Source organism: Chelonoidis abingdonii, chromosome 4 (assembly GCF_003597395.2).
Source record: "Chelonoidis abingdonii isolate Lonesome George chromosome 4, CheloAbing_2.0, whole genome shotgun sequence".
In the NCBI taxonomy this organism is placed as follows: domain Eukaryota; kingdom Metazoa; phylum Chordata; order Testudines; family Testudinidae; genus Chelonoidis; species Chelonoidis abingdonii.
The window spans coordinates 38,912,787-38,936,659 of record NC_133772.1 but is presented as its reverse complement, the minus strand read 5'-3'; the positions used below and the strand labels follow the sequence as shown (position 1 = coordinate 38,936,659).

The 23,873-nt window shown below is 46.8% G+C and overlaps 2 protein-coding genes across 7 annotated transcripts in view; both read right to left on the bottom strand.

The window, feature by feature from the left end:
* CRACR2B (calcium release activated channel regulator 2B) overlaps positions 1 to 10,762 on the bottom strand; it is a 77,861-nt gene extending 67,099 nt beyond the window's left edge. For all 5 annotated transcript variants that reach the window (XM_075065075.1, XM_032804000.2, XM_075065074.1 and 2 more), the window contains exon 1: positions 10,677 to 10,762. The gene's annotated coding sequence lies outside the window, so the exon portion shown is untranslated. The remainder of the gene's footprint in view (positions 1 to 10,676) is intronic.
* A 3,172-nt stretch (positions 10,763 to 13,934) lies between these two features.
* Positions 13,935 to 23,873, bottom strand: part of PNPLA2 (patatin like domain 2, triacylglycerol lipase) — a 58,412-nt gene continuing 48,473 nt past the window's right edge. Inside the window, exons 6-9 of one of the 2 annotated variants that reach the window (XM_032804040.2) lie at positions 22,668 to 22,844; positions 21,681 to 21,813; positions 20,581 to 20,703; positions 13,935 to 19,279 (exon numbers count right to left, since the gene is read on the bottom strand). In XM_032804040.2, the coding sequence (XP_032659931.1) occupies positions 19,015 to 19,279; positions 20,581 to 20,703; positions 21,681 to 21,813; positions 22,668 to 22,844 (698 nt within the window). In that variant the 3' untranslated portion in view covers positions 13,935 to 19,014. Of the gene's footprint in view, positions 19,280 to 20,535; positions 20,704 to 21,680; positions 21,814 to 22,667; positions 22,845 to 23,873 lie in introns of both variants that reach the window. The other variant, XM_032804048.2, reaches the window with a different exon arrangement.

Here is a 23,873-nt window from a genome sequence, read left to right as displayed (position 1 = left end):
CCCCACAGCATGAACCCCTCATCCTCAGCCCCACAGCCCTCACTCCACACCCCAACCCTCTGCCCTAGCCCTGAGCCCTGTCTTCCACCATGAATCCCTCATCCTCAGCCCCACAGCCCTCACCCCTGCACTCCCCTCCTATACCCAAACTCCCTCCCAGAGCATGCACCCCCTCCCAGAGTGTGCACCACCTCCCCTTTCGCACACACCCCTTCCTACCCCCAAACTCTCTCCCAGAGCCTGCACCCCTCACTCCTTCCTACACCCCCACCCCCAGCCCAGAGCCTGCACCCAAACTCCGTCCCAAAGCCTGCACTCCTCACCCCCTCCTGCACACCCACCCCCTGCCCCAGCCCAGAGCCCACACCCAGCACCCAAACTCCATCCCAAAGCCTGCACCCTGCACCCCAATCCCCAGCCCAGGACCTGCACCCCAGACTTCCCCCACCAAACCTCTCACAGAGCCTTAGGCAAGTGGGGGCGGAATTTGGGGGGGTAGAGTTGGGGGGCGGATTCTGGGCACCATCAAAATTTCTACAAACTTGCCACCCATGCCCGTGAGATTACAAAATCAGCCGTTACTGATTAACAGCATCATCTTCTGACTCCTCTCCTCACCAGCGTGGCTCAGATTCAGGACTGTAAGCTCCTTGGGGAAAGCTCATGTTCGGTGCCTACCACAGTGGACCCCTGATCTCAGCTGGAGCCTCTAGGTGCAAACATAATGCAAATAAAGAAGGGAACTGTTTGTTTACATCGGAGTTTTGCAGAAGATTTCTCATGCCCACAGCATAGTCTCCTCCTAGATTCCTTTATAAATCTGAGCCACATGTTAAAAATACTAGGTTTCCCTGAAGCTAGTTTTGAGCTTTGCACACTAAAACACTGAGCTTGTTAAGTAAAACCATAACAAAAATCAAAGCCACATTAATGCACCATTAGGGTTACATGGATAAAGGTCAGGAAATGCAAAGTTAAGGTTTCCATAGTAATGCTAATTCAACCACATTGCTCGTCTGGTGTTTTTCATGGTACCTGCTTAAAGGGAAGAGACTTCATCCACTGAGGCCAAAAAGGGTTTTGATTTAGTTAAAGTGTTCTGTTTATGGATTTTTAAATTTTGTTCTTAGGGCAAATGGATTTCCAGGTAGAATTCATACTACTGATTAAACTATATGGGCTTCATTAGAGCTGTCCTAAATCAAGTCAACAGCAAGGATTTTTCTGAAGGAAGTAGTGATTGGGTGCCTCCAAGTTTTGGTTGCTCAGCTCAACTTAAAAGGACCTGATTTTCAGAAAGGGAAGAGCACCCACCCTCTAAAAAAAAAAAAATCACGGTTTTTTAAGGCATCTCCAGTTGAGCACCTAAAATGTTTTGGCACAAATCTAAGGGAGAATCATTGAAGTGACATACGCACCAAGATCACCCTTTCTCGCTACTCCAGCTCAACAAAACCAGTGGCAGCCAATACCAGAGAAAAATGAAGAATAAAGGGGATTAAAAATGTTAAGGAATGTCTGGACAGCAATTCTACAGTCAGCTACATCTTTTTTAAAATGTGCAACTCGATCTCATGAATGTCTCTCAGGGGACTTTCTATAGTTCTAACACTGCCACTTCGATATTCTGTTAGAGTTTGTTCAATGCAATTTCTCTCTTCTCCCTTTCCTCTTCTCACCCCCAAACACAGAGAAAGGGGTGTGGGTGGGTGTGTTTTTTACACTGGATAGCCTTGTGACTCAGACACTATCCTGGGAGATTTCAGTTCACTTCTCATGTGACCTTGGCCAAGTCATTTAATCTCCCTCTCTCTATGCCTCAGCTCCTCATCTTTAAAATGGGAACAATCCATCCCTACCTCACAGGGGTATTGTGAAGATAACGTTCATTAATAATCATGAGGCACTGGGGAACTATGGGAAAGAGGACCATAAATTCCTAGATTGATCAATGGATTATGTAGGACCTACATCACTGAATGGTCCATTCCTGCAAGGGAGCAGTTCAAGAAGCTAACAGAGTATAGCAAAGCTGGGCTGACATGAACAATTTACTTCACCAGCACAAACAAGCTAAAGAGACCAGGATCAGGTATGAGGGACCATAAGAATTTCTCTCTGTCATCAGTCCAGGCCCTATCCTGCTCACACAGCTGCTGAGGTCTTACCTTTAAATTCTATGCAACTCAGGTTCACATCTTACTGGAGGGGAAAAAATGTAAATAGATCACTTGACATGGCAGCTTAAATCAGCAGCCAGATTTGCATAGAAAGCAACAGGATGAGCCTAATATTTCCACTGACAGAGCAAAGAACTGAAACCTATTATCCGTCCATACTGGAGCTTACTGCTACTAACCCACAAGTGAAAGGGACAGAACGGGGCTGTATCTTACCATTTGATCAGCTCACTCTGGTCCTGCTAGACTTTTAAGTACCAGTTTAGAGGTAGATTAGAGACACTGGGGAATTCTCTTTAGGTAAGAAGGGAAAAACTGCAGAGAAACAGGTTGCTGTTGGACCTGAAAGCTGCCATTGTGTCTAGGAGATGGGAAGCCAGACTCAGGCATTTGTGGCAGGATTTTTCTTACAAACTACCACAGGTGAAAAGCCATTGGGTAAGGTTACATGGCCCTTGTCAGGTGATAGCCAATCCCCCCTCCCCGGTTATTCTCTAGAAAGCCACGATTAATTAAATTAATTAAACACTCCCAAGGTCTGATGATCTTGGGAACATTTTAAAACTGAATTTTAATCTCCCTTCCCTGACATGGGCATTGGCAACACTTGCTCTCCCTCTTCGCGCCAGGAAACAAAGATAAGAGCAAGCAGCCACTGCCCTGTCACAAGCGGTATCACCTGTGGGAGGGTTTCCCCGCCCCCATCTGCCTCGCCAATTCAGAGCTACAACCTGCCACGGTCCCCTGCAAGTTCCCAAGAGGGATACGTCACATTCACACCTAGCTGTCAGGTCCCAGCTAGTCCAGAACGGCCCACAAATCCAAGCTGAGAAGGATTAAATGCATTTTGCCTCATCTAGAGTAGGCCAGTCTCAGCCTGGTTATTTGCAAGATTGCACCTAGGAGGGGAGCTGGATTCAGTCTGGCTAAATTAGGGCATTTTAATGTAAAAGATTTCCAATGAAGATCATTAGCATGGGAATCTGCTAGGGTTGCCAATCCTCCAGAATTGTCCTGGAATCTCTAAGAATTAAAGATTAATTTTTAATTAAAGATTATGTCATTTGATGAAACCTTCAGGAATACATCCAGCCAAAATTGGCAACCCTAGAATCTGCTATGATGGAAAAGGAAAATCTGCATACACCATCCATCCTTTCCCCCCAATACACCCCCAGTGCTTTGGTATGAACCATCACCAACCTCCCCAGTCTCACACAAGCACCCAGGAGGGGGCACTCTCACCACATCGGCCAAAGAGGCGGAGCTATGCAGCTGAGAAATATTTACAGATGTCCTCTTACCTTTGCCTCTGTGTCTCAGCTGTATTTGCGATGGTTGTGCAGCTGGATTTCTCCAGACACTTTGAGCAGTCACCATACTCCATACCTTTACATTAGGACCAGGAAAGAGTAGATGCACATGTACAGAAAACCCCACACTGAGTTGGGTTTACATTCTTTTATGAAGGCAGCCCATTCGCTCCAAGTAAAGATTTTCATCCCAATAGTGGCATCATGTTACACCCAGTCATTTACAGCTTAATGAACACAGCATTTACTCACATGATACAATGCAGGATACAGAACCATGCAGAAAATGTATGCAACTCTCCAATCTTCCGGGAGCCAGCAAAAAAAAAGAGAAAGAAAGAAACCAGAGAGCTAAATAGAATCTCTTGCCTAATAAAACTTTGTCTAGCTTCATCCTAACCTCTGCAGAAAAGACCAGAGTTGATTTGTTTTTTCTTTTCCGCTGTTCTTTAGCAAGATGCCAATTTGCTTTCCTTTTATTTATAGGACCCCTGCTTTGATGTTAGCATGTTAGATCAGTAAGTCCCAATATTCTAGTACTGAGACATTGAGAGTTACATCAGAAGGTTCCCCCTACAAAAACACAGATCAGGAAGACAAATAATTAAGATTCTTGCACTTTGATCCAGACTACTTGGTGTAAACTTAGACTGTCAGACAGAAATGTAGATGGTGATGATGAACCACGTCGTATAGTAACCAATATCTGTTAATCAAAACAACTCTCCAAGCAAAGTAGACGGATGGTCCAATGGTTAATGTGCTACCCTGGCCCTTGGGAGACTGGGGTTCAATTGCTTGCTCTGCTACAGAGTCCCTATGTGAGCTTGGACAAGTCACTTAGCCTCTCTGTGGCTCAGGTCCCCAGCTATAAAATGGGGATGGTAGCATTGTCCTACCTTACGTGGGTGTTGTGAAAATAATACATTAAGGACTGTGAAATGCTCAGATACTATAGTGATGTAAGTACCTAAGAGAACAACTTCCTCCTGTATACAGCAACACCCTCCCTATCACAGGAGTTACTCACCTGATATCATATATACCTAGAAGGATAATAATTTAAAAATGGCACAAAAACTCTCAGCGTATTCATACATTCACTGATCCTTTCAAGTAAGTGCCTCCTCAACACAGGCACGTGACAATTACCCCATGCTACATTGCCATGACATCCCCAGGCCTAGAGTAAGCTCATTGGTCTCCATCTGGCCACGTTCTGGGACTGTCTGAGCGTATGTCAGAGGATTCAATACTTTGTCAGCTACTTCTCATAGTCAGGGGTGTCTTTCTCCCCACCACCATGAAGTCTGCTAGCCCCATGAGTAATTCCTCAGAGATCTGGCCGGGCTTGTACCACTGATGGGGCTTTCCTGTTCCAGGGGCTGAACTAGCTAGCTTAAGGCTAGCTTGTGTATGTTGTCTCAAGCTGCAATCATTCCTCATGACTGCAGTATATACATATTCTAAGGGTGTGTCTATCACTAGATATTGCTATAGATATATATATATAAAAATCATACCTGCACGCATACAGACAGCATGGATGGCAGGACAGATAGCCACCCAAGTACAATCCCATCCAGGGCCCTGGGTACTCTGTAGACAGACATACCATTCAAGAACAGGATATGGATGCTAGTAACATCCTCCCATGCAGACATAATCTATCACTTATGTCTCCTCCAGCCTTGCCTATCAGCTCAGAACATCAATGCCTAAATTTAGCATGCTAGCAATAAACATCCCCCTCCACGAACAAACTATGAGTCAAATAAAGCATTCTTGGAGTCTATGCCAACATTCTAGACATGAGTCATGAAGCACTGCCACGGGAGGCAAAGGGGGAACACCTGCTGGGAAAGCCTGCCTACCTACCAGCATCTGGGGGATGCAAAACTCATTCTCCCAACCTGGGTTAGGGCCAGGAGAATTCAACAAAGCTCTGACTCAAAGTTCACAGAGCCAGAATCTCCACACAACCCACAACAGATGCCAGCCTGAGGGGTGCAGTGTTGTCAGCTCTCATGATTTTGTCACAAGTCTCGCAATATGTGCTGGTTTTCTGGAAGTCCAGTTCTGTAGTCATGTGATTTCATTTTAAAAATGAAAAAAAAAATGTCTCTAGCTCTTATGGTTGCAGAGGAAAGCTTGAACACGTGAACTGAGGGCCTGGGAAAGGCTCAGAGACCAGAAAACAGAGGAAATGAACCCCACAGCTTATTTTGAAAATTCTCATGATTTTTAAGCCAATCTCATGATTTTTGGTGCCTGATTCATGATTTTTTTTTTAATGTTTTGAGCTGGCAACATGCAATTATTTTTGTCAAGGTCCAAACTTCTTGGTCAAGGTATAGTCAAGGTCCAGACTCCAGAGAAACATTTTTCACACCACAAGTGTCCCTATTCAACGAATACATACAATGCTGTACATTAATAACGTACCTCATTGCTTATATTTTTAGTGCATTAAATAAAAAATAAAATAAAACCACCGTATTACCTAAAAATAACCTCCAAGAAAGATGTAATAAATTACATCTGAGACTGAGAACGTACATATGCTCTGGTTTTTTTATTGGCAGAAACTGATGAAAGCAAAAATTAAGCAAATAAAGAATTAAGGAGGACCAGTCAATCCTTAATTCACGCTGTAACATATTAGAGATCGCATTGTGAGAGAATGAGAGGGTCAAAAAAATAAACAACAATAATGACAATAAGTAAATCAAAAGATTTTGCAGTCCGTTCCAAAGCATCAGGCGTTCCAGATTTGGTCCACCTATTGACTGCCTCTGCCCTAGAACATGGGACAAACAGAGAGGGAATAACTCACTGAAGCCACATCAGGACTCCCTGCACAGATGCACAGTCAAGATGATCAGAACATCTCCAGGTAGCATCATCTCCATTTCACTCTTATAGGCTTCGCCAGACCTTACAGTAAGCGCAGTGACAATCAAAGGAAAGAGAAGCCGGCCAATATTCATAGTGCTGCTCTTTTTTATGTTGCAGTAAAACCAATTGCTCAAGATTCAAATATTTAGTGAAACAAAATGTGCACTTTAGTCTCTGCACAGAGATCCACGGCTGGTGTAGGATGACATAGCTCACTTGAAATCAATGGAGCTGTGCACATTTATACCAGTTGAGGACCTTGTCCAGTCTCTCTAAAGCCAAGCTAAGCACCTTAAAGTAGATTAAATGGGATTCAGCCCCTACGGTAGTCCAATCAACAGACCAAAAAAGGTTTAGTTAGTGAATCCTGTCTATGAGATTTTTGCCATTCTACTGGGGACAGTAACTCTATCCTACTATATGTCAAAGCTGTTGCAATTACTGATATCTGTAAAGTCTTCTCAGCATGAAAAATGTCATGTGGGTAATGAATTCAGTCCTGGTATGATTTGTTTCACTATCAATTGATCGGATCCCATATTTTTTCTCTGCTGCTTCTTGGCAAAGCTATGAGCAATAGCAGAGAAACAGGGAGCTGTCTTCTGTCTGCAGACTAACGAAGATGGTATGTCTAGTTCTCATTTGGAAATTAATCTTTGCAACAGATAGTAGAAGATTTTTTTTAATAGCTTATATTCTGCAGAAATTGATGGCAAGGGCCCTTCACTTGCATAAGAAAATTTTCTGCTCACTAGTGGCAGACAGCGTAGGCACCGACTCCGTGGGTGCTCCAGCCCCAGAGCACCCACAGGGAAAAATTAGTGTGTGCTCTGCACCCACTGGCAGCCCAGCTCCCCTCCCTGCCCCACCACCTCTTCCTGGAGTACGCCACATCCCCACTCTACCACCTACCTCCCAGCGCTTCCCACCAGGCCACCGCCAAAAGCTGTTTGGCAGGGTTAGCATGCTCCAGGAGGGAGGGGGAGGAGCGGAAATGAGGCACACTCAGGGGAGGAGGCGGGGAAGAGGTGGGACCACAGTAGGGATTGAGGAAGGAGTTGGAATAGGGGCAGGGAGGAGGCAAAGTAGGGGCGGGAACAGACAGGGGCCTAGCACACAGGAAAGAGGGGAAGTTGGCGCTTATGGCAGACAGTATAAATTGATTGTCTGGTCTATTGATACTGACAACAAAGACTGAGAGGATCTAGGAGTAAACAGATCTCTCACCCACTGAGGTGGTTTCCACATATTGTGGTTGAAGAATACGAACAGGCAATCATCTATCCTATGAATCAATACAGAACTTCATCAATTCAAATGTTGGAAGGGATCTAAATCTTCATGCTTCAAGTCTTAAATCTGTCTAGAGATTAGGCTGAGCCCTTTAGTGGGGAGAGATTACTCCACATTTGCCTACTGCAGGGTTCCTTTCACCTTCCGCTGAAGCAGCTGGTGTCAGAGGCAGTGTTTGGGATTAGATGGAGCACTGGTCTGATCTGGTATGGCAATTGCTATGTTCCAGTCTCCTGGGCTGTCCAGCCAGCACCTTTTTAGCAGCACAGAATGCATATTTTTTAAAGTATATGTTTCCTTAGTAGTATGATCCCAACAAAAATCTATATTAAAAAAGGGACAGGAAGGTTTGAATTACACCCAGAATTCAGGGTAAACCAGTTTAGTAAGAGGTTCTAGGGGTTTAGATGTTTTCTTTATGCATGTGCGGTGTGTAAAGGACACATTCCTCAGCTCACAACAGCAACCTCCTGGACATCTCCACCAGAAAGTCTCGGATAGCCGAGAGAGACACTCCCAGCTTATTATGTCTCTGCAGGAGATTCCTGGCCAAGATTCACTGACATTTACATGGATCTGAGGCTTGCAGTCATTGGCCTCTTTCCCCTGCTGTTTTCAGGAAGCCCCACAGGAAGGATCTGAGGTTACATACACAGTCACTGCAGTTGTCCATACTCGTGTGTGGATGAGAGGAAGGCACCAGGGTTCAAAGACGGGGTTTTCCTTTGTCAAGCGCCACGCTTTCCTGGCTCTGACTTGGAAAGTTCAGCTAGCAGAGAACCGTTACAGCTGTTACCAACACCCCACCTATGCATCACCCCCTTCTGCACACTGAAGGTCATCTGCATCCAGACACTGGCAAGGGAGGAGGCTTCATGAAGAGAGGAGGTGGATCATCATCCAGTTTGCATGTAGATATTGGGAAAAGGAGGAGGGAAGAGCCCCCCCCCCATCGAAGTCAGTGGGAGCTTTGCCTGCACACGACTTGCAGCATCCAGGGCCTACATTGTAAACTCCTCTGGTCGGAGCCCACATCTCTGTTGTCTGTAAAGTGCCATGCACTCCATACTGCTATGCACAAGTGCAAAAGCAATAGCAGAACTCCCAGTCCCATGCACTTAAGCCTCACAGTTTGCTCCCTGCTATAGGGCTAGAGCCACATTTAATCACCCTACCAGACTAACGCAGTATTTGGGAGGGAAGAGGACTTAAACCAGGGAGGGTGCCATCTTTTACTAATAATAGTGAGGCAGACAGGGTAAGACGAGCCCTTCGGTGACTAGGAAGAGGGACGTATTTAATTCTGAATGAGCAAGAACATTCCCAAAATCATCCCAGTGCAGTATTAGGCCAACTTTCCCCAGGTACCTACATACCTCACACTACAAGCTTTCAGATAAACACAGAGTAAAGCATAAAGCATTTTTTTAAGAGCCAGTCAGACCTACTTAATCTGGGCAAAGTGATCCAATAATGCCAGGTGAGTGTTGGACTCTGTTGGGAGCTGCCTTCAGAATAGTCACTTTTAATGGCTTATGACCAGTCAATACCTCCAGCTTTAAACTGTCATAATCACCTCTCTGCCCTACTGGAAATGTACAAGGTGAGAAGCAGGGAGCCGTGAAAAGGGACATAAATGTACCCTTCTAAAAACTCAGAAGCAGCTCCAGTTCGCAATCTTTTCATAAAAGCCTTTTAGAATCACAAGTACTGAACTATTATCGTTCTCCAGCTCAGGGAGAATGGAAGGCTCAAAAATGTCCTCTCTTGTTGCTCTCCATGGTTATTGCTGCAGGACCTGAGCTAAAGGCTTAAGTCAAAACAACAAGCAAACTGTACACTTACAATGAATGTGTGAGACAATGGTCTGTATAAAAGACCTCCTACACCAAGAGTTCACTCTAACAATCTCAGGGTAATCATACATTAGTGATACAATATAAACACTCAGCCAATCAGCAGCACTGATAGGAGTGGGGAGGGAAAGGGAGTCTATACAGAGGCTAAAGCAGTAAAAGCTCTGAATGATTTCTCAGTCTGAGAAGAGACACAGCTGGTAATTCAGAAACACCAATGATGGGCAGCAGGATGTACAGCCCCCCGATAGAGTAGATCAGGCCTGTTGTATCTCTAGCCAGCTGGTGGCATTCCTTGGTCACCCCCAGAGTGTAATTAACTACCCCCTTAACCTTTCACAACACAGACCAGTGTTTCCCTGGCAATAATTATCATCCACTAACCTGCCAGGCAGGGGCACTGGAACCGTTTGTATAGTGGGGGTGTTGAGAGCCATTGAGCTAAACTGCAAACCTGTATATGATGGAAACCACTTCAAGTCAGAGTGTGCTGCAGCACCCCCAGCACCCTTAGTTCCAGCAGCTATGCTGCCAGGGGCAAATGGAGAGCCAAAAATTAAGGACACGCATTGGGCAGAGAGAGCCTGATGGAATGAGAGTTTTACAAGCATGTGTCACTGGCTCATAACTCAGCCTGCCTGATGGAAATAACACAGGGCAAGAGAAAACGGGAGGCGGGGGGACAGCGCACGTGTGGGGGCCACTGATCAATAGAATTCTGAAGTGAGGCTCCTGGAAATGGCAGGAGCTGAGAAATCTGATAAACTCCCAGTTCCCGGCCAAAGGGGCAGAGCCACACTGAATAGCATTGGCTCCAGGGCGAGCACCCCAGGGCAGAGCTGTCAGGGAAAACGCCCCCCTGCTTCTTGAGCTAACAAGATCCAGCCCCCTAGTGTTGATTGAACCCTACTTTACCCGCCAGACTTTGGGATTTAGAAGCGAAGGCACAGGAAGGGCAGAGAGAAGAGTAGCCGGGGAGTGGGGGGGGGGGGGCTCGCCTGGGAGTCTGCGCTCAGAAAAGCATCTGACTTGGCAAATGATCTCTCCACTGGACACATACGCCCCGAGACTGCTGCTGGAGCCAGGCAGCGCGCGCGCAGGGGAAAGGGAGAAGCTGCCGGCTGCTCTCAGCTTACCTGGCGCCTGGGCTCCGGGCCGGGGAGCTGGAGCTGGAGCGTTACCTGCGGCTGCAGAGCGCAGCGGCTCGGTGCTTGCAGCTGCAGGCGTCTGAACCCGGAAATGCCAGGAGCCCAGCAGGGCCAGGAGCCAAGGCAAACCTCCCCTGCGGAACTTTCGCAGCCCCACACACGCCAGGCTCCTTAACCCGCTGGCTGCTGGTTTGCAGGAGCCGCGCTCCGAGCCCGCCAGCCCTGGCCCGGCCCCCCACTGCAGCTTCTGCCGCTGGGGCTGGCTCTGGGGGTGCCCCCACACGCGCCCGGCTGCGGGGCTGGAGCAGCCGCCGGAGGCTGAAGGCGTTTGGCCCCGCTGACCTTGCAACGCCCACGCGGAGATATTGCTCTTTCCACCCCGTGCGCAGGGAGAGCGCCCCGAGTGGAAATCCATGGAGAACAGACAGGGGAGGGGGAAACACAAACTATCCGCAGGGCTATGCATTTAATCCCCAGGCTGAGACACTGAAAGGCGAGCCAAGGAGGGAGCCAGCAGCCGCTTCGGGGAGGGAGGCGTGGAAGCAGCGAAAGGGAATCGGTCTGAAGGGCTCACACGCGTGACGCCAGGGTGAAGAAAGCCCACCCGCCGGCCAGATGTCAACGGGATGAAATTAACAAACCCTTCATCTCAATCTGCGCCCCGCCGCAAACTATGGAAACGAAGGGCGGCCAGTGAACAGGGCAGGGCAAACCTGTGAAACTAGCAAGAGCAGCAGGTCAATGGAACACTTGAAAAGTTTGAATATACACAAATGAGCCTGGCCAGATCGTACTCATCCGCAATCTGTAGTGAGGCCACCCAACCTCGGTCCTGCCCTGTGTTAACTGCAAGCCTAAAACTAACTCTAATTCCTGTTTAACAAGGTTTCCAATTAATAAGGGCCTTTTGAGAGACAGGAGGGAGCGGCATTTTGGGGGGAAATCAGGAGAGATTTCCTAAAAGTGACATGAGCCTGTAGAAAACATCTCAATGTCCCATCTAAATTTTCCAAGCGATGGCAATGTGCGGAATGGAACACACTTCAATAAATATGCATTTTCAAGGGGAAGTTTAACTCTTTCCCCCCTGTAAAGCTCTCTTGATCTATTAGCATGGAAAATAGGTGCACAGTACAAACAATTGTGGGATGTATGAAGGTAGAGTTGAGCATCTTAGAGGATCAGAGCCTCAATTTGTATATAGGGAAAAAAATGTTCTGGAATTTATTTTTATTATTCTGATTCAGCTCCAAATGGATTCTATAAGACAAATTAGACCCTTAGAGAATATGGGTTGCTCTGTCATATTATACCTGTACATCTGTCATACACTACACATCCTAGTTAGTGAGAATTATACATCTCTTTGCTAAGAGTCAGATTGTGATGCTTTTACTTATGCTAAATAGTACATTTCTGCACAAGTAGCCCCACTGATTTGAGGCAGAGTGACCTAGACTGAGGGGGATAGAGCTCTAGACTAGGACACAGGAGAGATTATTTCTACTCTGGGCTCTTATTGGCCTCCTGGGCAAGTACACCTCTCGTATCTCAATTTTCCCATCTGTAAAATGGGGACATGGATACTGACGTTCATTGTAAAGAAATTTGAGATCTATAGCTCAACAGAGCTAAATGCTATTCCTACTACTACTGGTGGTGTACCAAACAGTCCAAGACAGCTAAGGGTACTACAATCTGCCCCAAAATTGCTTGGGATGATGCATTTCCTGATACCTTAACCTAGAGTAAGAATTGGGCCCAAAATGTTGTAAGGATCCCTCCCACCTCACTTGTCCTGAAAATTACCTGAAGTATTCAGACATATCCCTCTGTTTCACTCCTTTTTCCTCTGTCCAAAGAATGTGGGAATGGCCAGCAGGAAAAATATCAGGAATAAAAGCAACAGCAACCTGAGGATGAAACAGTACCTGGGCAAAGCATCATCGGTGTTCAGCTACATGGCAACTCTCACAGGTCCCCCCACCCCACACCCCACTCTACTCACAATCTGCATCCAAGTATAAAAGGCATCTCAGGTATCACAAAGACCTTATTGAATGACTATAAATTCTGTGCATGGATGCCATGCACAGGACTTGGATATTGGGTTGTTCTGAAGAATCCAGCACTATCATTAAAGGCAAAAAGGTTGTTCGATCTGTTGTGCAGGACTACAGAATGTAAAATATGCCCCTAGTTTCCACCCCCTGCTGGATGTTGAACCTGCACATCCTTCTGTATCACATGAAGTGCACAAAATTATTTAGCTGTTGTCAGTATTGGCAAACTCAAGGGTTTGAAAATTAGGAGTCAGGCCACCACAAATGATGAGATCTTTTAAAATAATCTCATTATTTTAACCCAGACAAGTTTTGGGGCTCTTTTTTGCCTTTTTTGTTTTGTTTTTATTTTTTAAATTTGGAGCCTTTCGGACGCTCTCAGATCACATTTTCAAACTTTTCTCCACCAGAGTGCTAGAGCCTTTAAAAGAAAGGTCAGAATCTAATATAATCAAATGACTCCAGGAGCTGGGGCTTTAAAAAGCTGACATCCAAATATCACAAGAATTGATACCACTTATTAAACCCTGGGGTGAAATCTTGGCCCCATTGAAGTCAATGGCAAAACTCTCATTGACTTCAGTGAAGCCAAGATTTCACTCCCAGCATCTACCATTCAGGGGAAGGAGCAGCGCTGTTGTCTGTCCCCTCTGAAACCTCCCTCTTCTCCCTTGGTTGGAAGCAGGGGAAGTTGAAATGTAAAGGAGACTCTCAGCTTTCATTACAATTTTTTTTAACCCTTTGAAGAGCCTGGTGATTGGCACCAGTTAGCAGATTGTGGAGGCTGAACAGGACCTGCATCTGGGCTCTCTCTATGCAGCAGGAACCAAGGGACCTCACAATCTCACACACGCTTTTTATGTCAAATGAGTTTGAGCTGTACCCCAAAGAACCATTTCGCCAATCTCAAAATAACAGGAAGCAGCAGCCATTCGGGGGGGAGGCTGCCCCAAATTCCCACATCCCCACTTATTCTTAGCAACTTGCCAAAAAGTTAGTAAGAGCAGAGAATAGAAACCAGGTCTCGTGCACTAGCCACTGGGCCACACTGCCTCCAATACACTCAAGAGTGGCGGCTCCCATTAGGCTGCCTAGAACTTGATGAACTGGGTGCAGCCCAAAATTTCCAACGTACATCTTTCATAAACTTTTAGTAGAAAAGGGAAGAAAGAAAGCCACCACCCCAGCTGAGAATTTTTAGAAAGTTTTTATTAGAGGTATATTTTTGCCAAAATAAATAGTTACACTTTCTTCAGCAAAACATTTAGAAAACGCGAACAGGAGGGGGAAAAAAAGGCATCAAAATTTTAATGCTGAACGTTCAAGTGACTGAGTGCTACTTAATGACATTGCTGTGTAAATAAATCAATTGCTTATGTTGTCACTGGTCTAATGGCTGCTCTGACTTCCTGCCGTACTCTACATTTACTCCCTATATGCTCTGCACTAGCACACCTCATCAGCAGGTGAGCTCTCGGGAGGAGTGGGCATACAGAGTTCTCATCTACACACTGCAAGTGAAACACTGAAAAGTTTTATTTCTAGACCTGTACTTGGCATCTGCGGTTCCCTGCCCTTTGTAGGAAAGCCTGAGTGTATCAATTCAGGGCAAGGGTACTAATGGATTAGAGATCTACTGTAGTGGAGCCCTGCACCAGGGTGGGATGGTGGCAGATAGATTTCTCATTTCCCTCCCTGATATGAAGCATATTCAGAAACAACTCACTCCAGCTGCATTCAGAAAGGAAGAGTGGAAAGGGAGAGGTAGGGAGTGTGATGGGGAGCGCGACAAGGAAGGGAATGGCTGGGAACATGGTGTAAAGAAGGCACATGGTGGAGTCCAGCACAATGCTGAACTGGCAGATGCATGTGACTGACCAAGCTAGTCCATTGTTTCCTTATCTCTTCCTAAATCAAATGCCAGCTCCCGTAAGAGAAAATATTTATGCGCTCTGAATGGCGAGCTCATGGGACCCTTGCAAAGCTCAACATAGCATTGACTAGAGAGGGACTGCGCAAGGCAGACAGCAGGAATCTTGTCCACACCACCATGTGAACACAAGAGCCCTTTCTCCCATGGGAAGTGGTGGAAGTCTCATCACTGAAGTCCTTGAAAACCAGACACAAGTAGGAAGACTCTCTATTGTAGGCTGGTAACAGCCCTGCATTGGCAGAGGGATGATCTAGATGACTGGAGACAACTAAGTTTTTCTGGCCTTCTAGGATCTTCCAGAAGGGAGCGATCGCCAGGACCACTGAATATCAGAGAAGAGTTGGGCATCCTGTCCCCTTTAAGAGCCACTTGCAATAATATTAGCATTGAGGCAGACCCCACACAAACCCAGCATACGGTACATTCATCGTGGCTTACTGTGCAAGTTCGGAAGACATGCAGTGCTGTGCATAACAAAATAACTATACAGCACAATGTAATTTAGTCATTGGTTATATACACAAGTTCATTATGTGCCTCATTACAAGCAGCAAGTGGTATTTACATAAAGTATATTTATTTTCTTGTGCACGTGGGCTAAGGTGCTGTATTAATAAGCTTGACATTACAGAGAGCAAAAAGGATCCTCAAAGACACACAACCTTGGTGTGAAAGTGGTGGAAGCTATGTGGCTCAGAACATTAGACACAGCACTAGCAATCTGCTGTAAGGAAGTACCCTGCACTGGATCCCAGGCAACTGGCTCAATGTAATAATGGTTCTCTCTCATTTCTTAAAGCCACACACTGACTAGGACCAGCAGCACCACATTCAAGGGCTTTGAACCACTGCATGATGCACATTAAAGTTGGTTTCTCTCAAGCCAAGTTTTCGAAGTGTCCTCTTATGTTGGGCACTTCCGATTTTGGGCTGATCAATGTTTGTCTATCCAAAGAATGAGTTACAGCTGGCAAGGAATGTTAGAGATAACAAGAAGGAGCTCTTCAAATATGTCAGACATAAAAGAAAGATCAGGGATGGTGTGGGTTCGCTGTTTGCTGGAGGTGAGCTGGTATCAGAAGATGATAGTTAGGCAGAGCTGCTCCTACTTTGCTCCAGTCTTCTCACAAAAAATAATGTGACTGGACGACTAGCCAAGTTACCACAGACAATAAAGGGGAAGGGATGCAGATCGGGATAAGTAAAGAACACGTCAGAGATCTTCTGCTCAATCTGAATGAATTCAAATCAATGGGACCTGATGCTATTCACCTGAGGGCACTGAAGGAATAAGCTGAAGAAATCTCAGAGCCAGTGGCAATAATATTTACAAACTCATGGATGACAGGAAAGCTCCTGGAAGACTGGAGAAGGGCTAATGTAGTGCCCATCTTTAAAGGGGGGGAAAGGAGACAGGGAAGTATAGATCAGTCAGCCTGACTTTGATACCTTGGAAGCTACTAGAATAATGTATAAAAAATTCAATTTGCAAATATGTGGAGGTTTTGCAGCCAGCATGGATTCACCAAGAACAAATCGTGCCAAACCAGCTTGATTTCCTTCTCTGACAGGGTAACTGGTTTTAGGGGGAATGCGCTGGACATAATATACCTGGACTTCAACAAGGCTTTTGACAGTACCACGTGACATTCTGATAGGTAGACCAGAGAAATGTGGGCTCAGTGAAATTACCATAAATGGATACATAATTGGTTAAACAATTGCAAACAAAGAGTAATGATTAATGGAATGATATAGGGCACAAAACGGAGGGGGGACTGCCCACACTTTGGAGGATAGAGCTAAAATTCAGAGCGATTTTGATAAATTGGAGAACTGGGCTATGGACAACAAAATGAAATTAAACAAAGACAAATGTAAAGTTTTATGCTTAGGGAAGAAAAAGCAAATGCACAAATACAGAATCGGGGAAAACTGGCTAGATTGGACTATTGCAGAGACAAATACCAGGCTCATTTCATAAACTGAGCACGCACTTGCACTATGCAGGTAGTGTCACTTGAAGGTTGGCATGGGGACACTCTCTAAATCACACAAACTTGTTTCCAGACTAGTGTCTTGTGGGAACAGACAGGTCTACCACCACCAGGGACGCTCCACCCTCAGAGTCCTGCTTGCAGATGGAAATCACGAAATGAATACTGTGGTTACCTGGTGAGCTCCTGGCTGCTTTCTGCCAGAAGGTCTCTATGGTGCACATCATTATAGGCATTACAGCAATGCTCCTTTTGGTAGAGGCAGACACTTCCACCCACACCAAGCGTATCACACAGGCCATGGCTGCTAGCAAGCAGCATGAAACCTCACCTTTAGGAAGAGACACACCTTTTCTCATCAGGTCCAGGACAAGTTGGACTTTCTAGCTGTTACTTATTTATCACGTGCCAATCACCAGAGTTTCTGGGTGCATCTCTTTTTTTTTTTTTTTTTACAAAGTGGCATTTGAGAACCTTGTACGAGTCACTGTTCTATGTATACAGTATATAGCTGAACTTTAGGCATTCCATGTCCCTATCTCCCAAAAAGGACACATGCAATTGCTTTGGCCTATTGCAGATTGTTTGTGCTAGCAGAGGTAGAAAGAAGCCCCACACAGCCAGAGGCATTGCAAGGAGAGGAACCTTGAAGATGGTTGTGTGTCACAGACACAGTCACAGTGTTAGAATTTTGGCTTTTTCAGTACATACAATCCCCACTCGAAGTCATATCTCCCCCTCCCACTGAGCAGTAAGGCAAGCAACAGGTGGGACTAGACACCCATCCTCTCACCGAGAATGTGCCAAAGAAACAGCTTTGCTAGAAGCATATGTGCAATGGAATGCTACTGGGTTACCTTGGGACACTGCATATTTCAAGGCAACACCCTTCCAAACACTGGGCAGAGTTCAGCTCTGGTATAACCCCACTGACTCATCTTTTAAGTGACAAAATAAAAATACAGCGGCCTGCAAACGGATTTGGCATGTCTTACTTCACCTCCCCAACTTCCTTGTTCCTCTCGCTCACACGATGCTGTCACCTTTAGGACAGCGCCACCTTCAGTCAGAATGAGGGGCACACAGCTCCCGCTTGAGGAGCTGACACAGCAGCATCTCTGGGACCGGTAATCTGCATCATCCAACGTTAACTCCATCACTAAGGTCCAAACTCACCACAAGCATATGCAGGTGCAACGTCACTGGCTACGACAGACTTCCATCCATTTGCGCCAGCAGCGAATTTCGTTTCAGGATTCTCCGGCTCTGTGATCCCCTGGAGCTGGAACCCATTCCCCCCCAGATGACCACCTCCTGGGCACCTGCTGCGACATTCCACCACAAGCCACTTGGACACAACATACACTGTGCAGTCTTCACCTTCAGCCTTCCTACAAGCCCTTCGCATTCCTTCCCCAACGGCAGCCTTTGGGCCAATCCAGGGAAGGAAGGCTGAGATTTCGCAAAGCCACCTAAGGCTAGTTCAATTTAAATGAATGGGAATCAGGCACCTAAATCTGAAAAATCTCAGCTGAACATCTCATATCTCCCCGGCTACCCCATCCCCAAAAATAAATTTCCCAGCCAGTTTTATCACTACAGATCTCAGGCCTCTGCAGCTCAATGGAGATGAAGATCCCTAAAGGAGAGAGGCAAGAGAGACCAAGAAGAGATGAAGGAAGTTTAGAGTAACAACTGTGGGTATCCAGTTCTCTCCTATAACTCTGCAGTCCCAATGCCAATGAAATCTACATTAACAGCAGCAGGGTCAGAGCTGGCTCTGAGTGAGGACAGAGGTCAGAATTTGGCTCCAGTGAAGGAGAGTTGAGAGGCGGGTTTGGGCCCATACAATAGCTGCTCCGGCACTATGGGCTGCTTTACCTTTTGGTAGCACAAACAGTGAAGAGCCACAGGGTGCTGGATTGTTTAAAACAAAAACAAATAAACAAACAAAGCCACAAATGTGTAGAGCTAAAAGCAGAGACAATTAAAACAAGCTCCGGAGCATGAGCTATGTCCTGATCAAGGCTAGATTCTCCAGGCATGTCTCCTGGAGGAGCCCACTGGAACCGTTATAGCACAGCCAGGGACTGCCACCTCCCCCATGCTGGGTGCTGACACACATCTCTAAGTGGTCATCATCAACAAAACGTGTTCACTTTAACACTGTGCACCTCCCCTAGTCAGGCAAGTAGCAATTGGCTACACTGGATGCCACAGCTTTGTTCATGAGGAAGCTTCCATCACAGGCTTGCAAGAATCAAAGGTGGCAGGTTGCTGAGATGCAGGTCTGACCCCATATGCCCTCCTCCTCCTGGCTGCAGCGGGGGGTCTCAGAAGAGTGGCAGGCTCTCTTGCACACGGTCTGCTGGAGATAGTCTCATCTGCAGCCCCTCTGGCGGAAAGATGGAGGCCTGCATGTCCACGTTGATGCAGAACAATCCCAGCATGAGCTGGTGCTGGTATTCCTCCCACTTCGTCTTAACGTCCATCAGGGAGAGGTTGCTCCGCATCCACTGGGGCAGCACCTCGCTGTACGTAGAGGCCAAAGGGATTGGCAGGCTCTGGGTCCTTCGGAGCTCAAAATGGTAGTAAAGCCTGAAAGACAAAGAACACGGGTTACAACTTAAATACATGGGGGTAGGGCCACTTAGCACAATGCAGTGGCCAGGGCACTGGACAGAGAGTTGGGAGACCTAAGTTCTCTTCCCGGTTATGGCACCAACCTGCTTGTGTGACTTTGAGCAAACCACTTCACCTCTGTACCCATCCATTTCTGTCCCTACCCTTTGTCTATCTTGTGTATTTAGACTTTAAACCCTTCTGGATAGGGGCTGACTCTTACTAGGTGTATGTACAGCATTGAGTACAATGAAATCCTGATCTCCTTTGGGACCTCTAGGCTTTTCCATACCTCAAGGAATATTATTTAGATAAGGCATTATATTCTCACCTCAACCTCGGCCCATGTGGACAGGCAATACTGAAGCTCTCCCCAAGTATCTCAACACTAGAGATGGCTGGGAATTTTTTGACAAAACCGTTTTCTGTTGGAAATTCCAGATTTGTCAAAATGGAAACTTTCTGTGGGAAAGAGTCAGTTTTGATTAAACTTTTGTTGGGAAGGTTTCCTAAGTCCAGGATGGAATTTCTGGATAAAGCCAGAGACAAAGAAAGAGCTGTATCCCAGAATAACCAACAGCCTGGTGTTTCAGGCACTCCGTTGGGAGACCCACGTTCAAATTGCTGCTCTGCCCGATTCAGAGCCAAGACTTGAACCTCAGCCTCCCACATCCAAGATGAGCGTCCTCCCCACCAGGATGTTATGGGAGGTGTTTGGGGGTCTCTCTCTCACAGTCACATGCACCTCGGTTTTGTTCCAATGCAGAACGGGAATTTGTTTTGAAATCTCCAAAGTTTTCATGGGACGAGAAACTGGTTTCCCACCCAGCTGTACTCCATTCTGACCTGGAATACCCTGGCTACCCTACTACTGTCCCATGCTACTCCAGTCATAGGCCTTTAAGCAGAAATGGCCGCTTGAGCTGAATTATCTTCAGAGGAAGCTTTGAGGCTCCAGAGTCCTTAAGCTGGCGACTGCCATGCAGACAGGCATCACTGAGTCTTCTATGAAATGGAGCCGGGTGAACAAGTGAGTACAGCTTTTATATGTATGGTACCTGAGCGTTTCAATACAGTATCATCCTGGGAGGGAGGGAAGGAGGGAGAGAACTTTACTCCCGGACTAAGCAACTCAACAGACAAGATCTCTTGATTTGCTCCAAGTCGATTAAGTAAGAGTGACACAGCTGAAGGCGAAACGGGTGTCCCCTCCTGCCACAGGCCATACCCACCCCTAGATGGCTGCAGAGGGAAGGCTGGGAGGAAAGCAGAAGAACCTGGCTGAGAGATGGCTTCCCAGTTTCTTCTTGGCTTCCCTCATGAGATAGGTACATAGATTACTCGTCTGCTCCTTCATCCACCTAATGTCCTCAGGGACATCTGGCAGCCATTCCAGCAACCTGAACAGGAGAGGAGGGACATAAAGAGAACAATTAGCTGAGAGGCCACTTCTTCAGACATGAGAGCTGGAAAACATCTTGCAGACCCTCTAGTCCTAGACCAGCAGGGCCAATGCAAGACCATTTTCCAAAGCTTCATATCAAATGACTTGAATGATGGCGCTTCCATCACTTCATTGATGAAGCACACCCTAGTTTTGCCTGAAGCAGCAAGATATACATGCATTTCACCCCTGGAGGCACGACAGTTGGCAGTTCCTTTATGTGGCCATCTCATGCAACTTTAGTTCATGAGCTCCATGGAGGAGGTAACTAAGAGATGAAAGGCCACTTCACATTCAATATTCTATTTCCTATCCAATCCCTGAATTCCCTACATTTTTAAGCCTTCTTAGAGGTTTGGAAAGTGGTTTTCCTCTGCCTCTATTGCCTTCTTCCAGCCAGAAACACTGTTTTCATGCAGTGAGTCAATGCTTTACACCAATACTAACAAACCGCTCAGACTTGTTGCTCTCCCCTTCCCCCTAGGGTGGCAAAATAAGGTCAAAATTCAAATCCAAAATTATCCTCCTCTCCCTCCCTTCCCCAATCAGACCACAATGGCATTTAAACCTTCTAGGACTCATCCCACCCCCACGTTAACGATCAGGAGGGATGGGACTATGCTAACGCCACCCCTCTCTACCCTAGTTTCGTTCTTGTTTCCTTCCACTCCCGTATCAGCTGCTGTGGGGAAGTTTACTACAACTCTCAGAGCAAGTTTCCAAACACAACCAGCTCTCTTCAACCTAGTGAATCAGATGGCCTGTAGCTGAAGTCCCAACACAGTGGCCGATAGAGACGACTTCAATTCCTGTCCTAGGCAGCTGTTGTACATAGGAGGGCTGGAATAGATCCTCGCCCTGTCCTATATCCATGCCCTAAAGGCCACATCACATGCTACACAGCACTACCAAGCGAACGGGTGGGAGGTTTACCTGACTGTGAAGGAGACAGCTGATTCCACAGGCAGTGTGTAGGGGATCATCATGGCAGAGGCCAAGCGCACAGGCAACAAGTTGGTGATGCCAACTAACAGGCCCCTTCTCTCAGTGCATGCTTCCAAAAGGGCTGAGGATAGAGAACACGGGTCAGACCAGACACATGGCAAATGCAGCATGATTGTCCACCACCCCCTCCCCAGTGCTACGTGAGCTTCAAAAATTACCCCACCTCAGGGAAAGTCTCACTCAGAGCATGTGCTGTTTCAAACGAGGAGATAAAGAGTTCAAGCATTTGGCTTCACCTGGCTCACGAGGAGCAAAATCCACAAACCTCCTTCCCTAGTGAGTGAGTTCCTGCTCCAGCTCACTTAGGCCACATCTGTATTATGGGGACCCTCCTGGCAGAGCTAAGTAGCATAGAAGGAACCGACAGTGACAGAAGGGGTTTTTCCCGCAGGGTAGGAACACCACCTCCCTGAGAGACAGTAGGTAAGTCAATGGGAGCATTCTTCCACCAGCCTAGTTGAGTCTACATTGGGGGTTAGGCTGACGCAGCCACGGTGCTGGAGGGTGTGGAATTTTCACAGCCCAGAGTGCTATAGCTGTGTCAACATAACATTTTAGTGTAGACCAGGCTGTAGTCTCTATGGTCCCCCAGAAGGTGGTGTGCAAGCAGAACCCACTAGGCAGGATCTGTTGCACATGACCTCCCCCCTCACTCCCCGATGCCCAGTCTATACATAATGTGTGTCCCGTATGGCTCTCAACTACAGACCCTGGCTTTTTAGCTCAAGGTGTAGAGGTTCCAGGTTTTAGCGGAGGAGGTTCTCCAGTTCAATATGTGATACATTAGCTAACATGGTGGTCAACAAGCAACACTCACATCCCAACAGGCCAGTGAGCTATGCTGGTCAGATTAGAGAGGAGAGAGTTTTTCACTGGAGCAGCCAGAAGTCTGCACTGTCCTCCTAGGGACCATACCTTGGTTCAGTCTGGGTGGCAGGTGTTCAAAGATGTGGTCTTCGACAGCAGCCAGGGCAGCGTTCTCCCTCAGCTGGTCTTCAGCTCCTATCTCCTCCTCCTCCTCTGGGTCCCTCTCCCCTGAAGAGTTCTCAACGGCAAGGAGAGGGCGTGAGGGCCATGGGCGGTGAAGGAGCCCTGGGGAGGGAAGGTGAGTGGTGGGACTGTGGCAATTTAGCCAGTTGTTTTGCTTGCCGATTGGTTACCGTGCTAGATTTCACCTCATCTGATGCCACGAGGTGGGGGATTAACATTATAGCCGTGAAATAAGCTTTCTATCACCAACCGCGGGCAGCCATTTTGGCTACCCGTGTTATGATGCATAGCAAGGTATATTAGATACCTGCTCGCCTAGGGAACAATGTGAAGCTGGAGTGCCTTTCTCAGCCAGATAAGCTAATGCCTCCCAGTACACTCTAGAAATACCGTAGGTTATTGCTCTCATAACTTTTTTATTGCTCTGTATTCGAGCCATAGGCAGAATTCAAACCCATACAGGTGTATCACACCCATGCTTAATCCAAACCTCTCTGATTTACCGTATGGCACAGATCCTGCTCACCCTGCAAGTCTCTACTTAATTGTAACTTCACCATTGGCAGACCCTGCGTACACAAAGGTCATTTGCGCCAGTGTAACCACACTTCACTGGTGCAGGCCTCCCATACTGATGCACTGTGCTGGCAGAAAGCACAGCTTCCCACCAGAGCTAGGGTGACCAGATGTCCTGATTTTATAGGGACAGTCCCAATTTTGGGGGCTTTTTCTTATATAAGCACCTATTACCCACCACCTCATCCCGATGTTTCACACTTTCTGTCTGGTCACCCTATCCAAAGCAGCGTCATCCAGTAACGTAACAGAGACACTGCCTTTGTTTCCTTAAAGTCCATTGATGCTTCCCTAAAGTCCATTGGGGCCGGGGGGGGGAGGTGGGGAAGCATATAGGACAAAATGAATGAGTAAGCTTGATCTGCTATAGACAGGCTGCAAGGTGGCACCATAGGCACATGCAGCGTGTCATGAAAACAGTGTTAACACAGGATGCCAGTAAAGTTGGAGCAGAAGTGTCTCACTGCATCAAGACAGAGGCTACTAGAGCTCTGCTCCCTAAAGTGTAGAGACACACTTTTGTTTATTTCATTGCTTACAGGCTTTGAAGCGTCA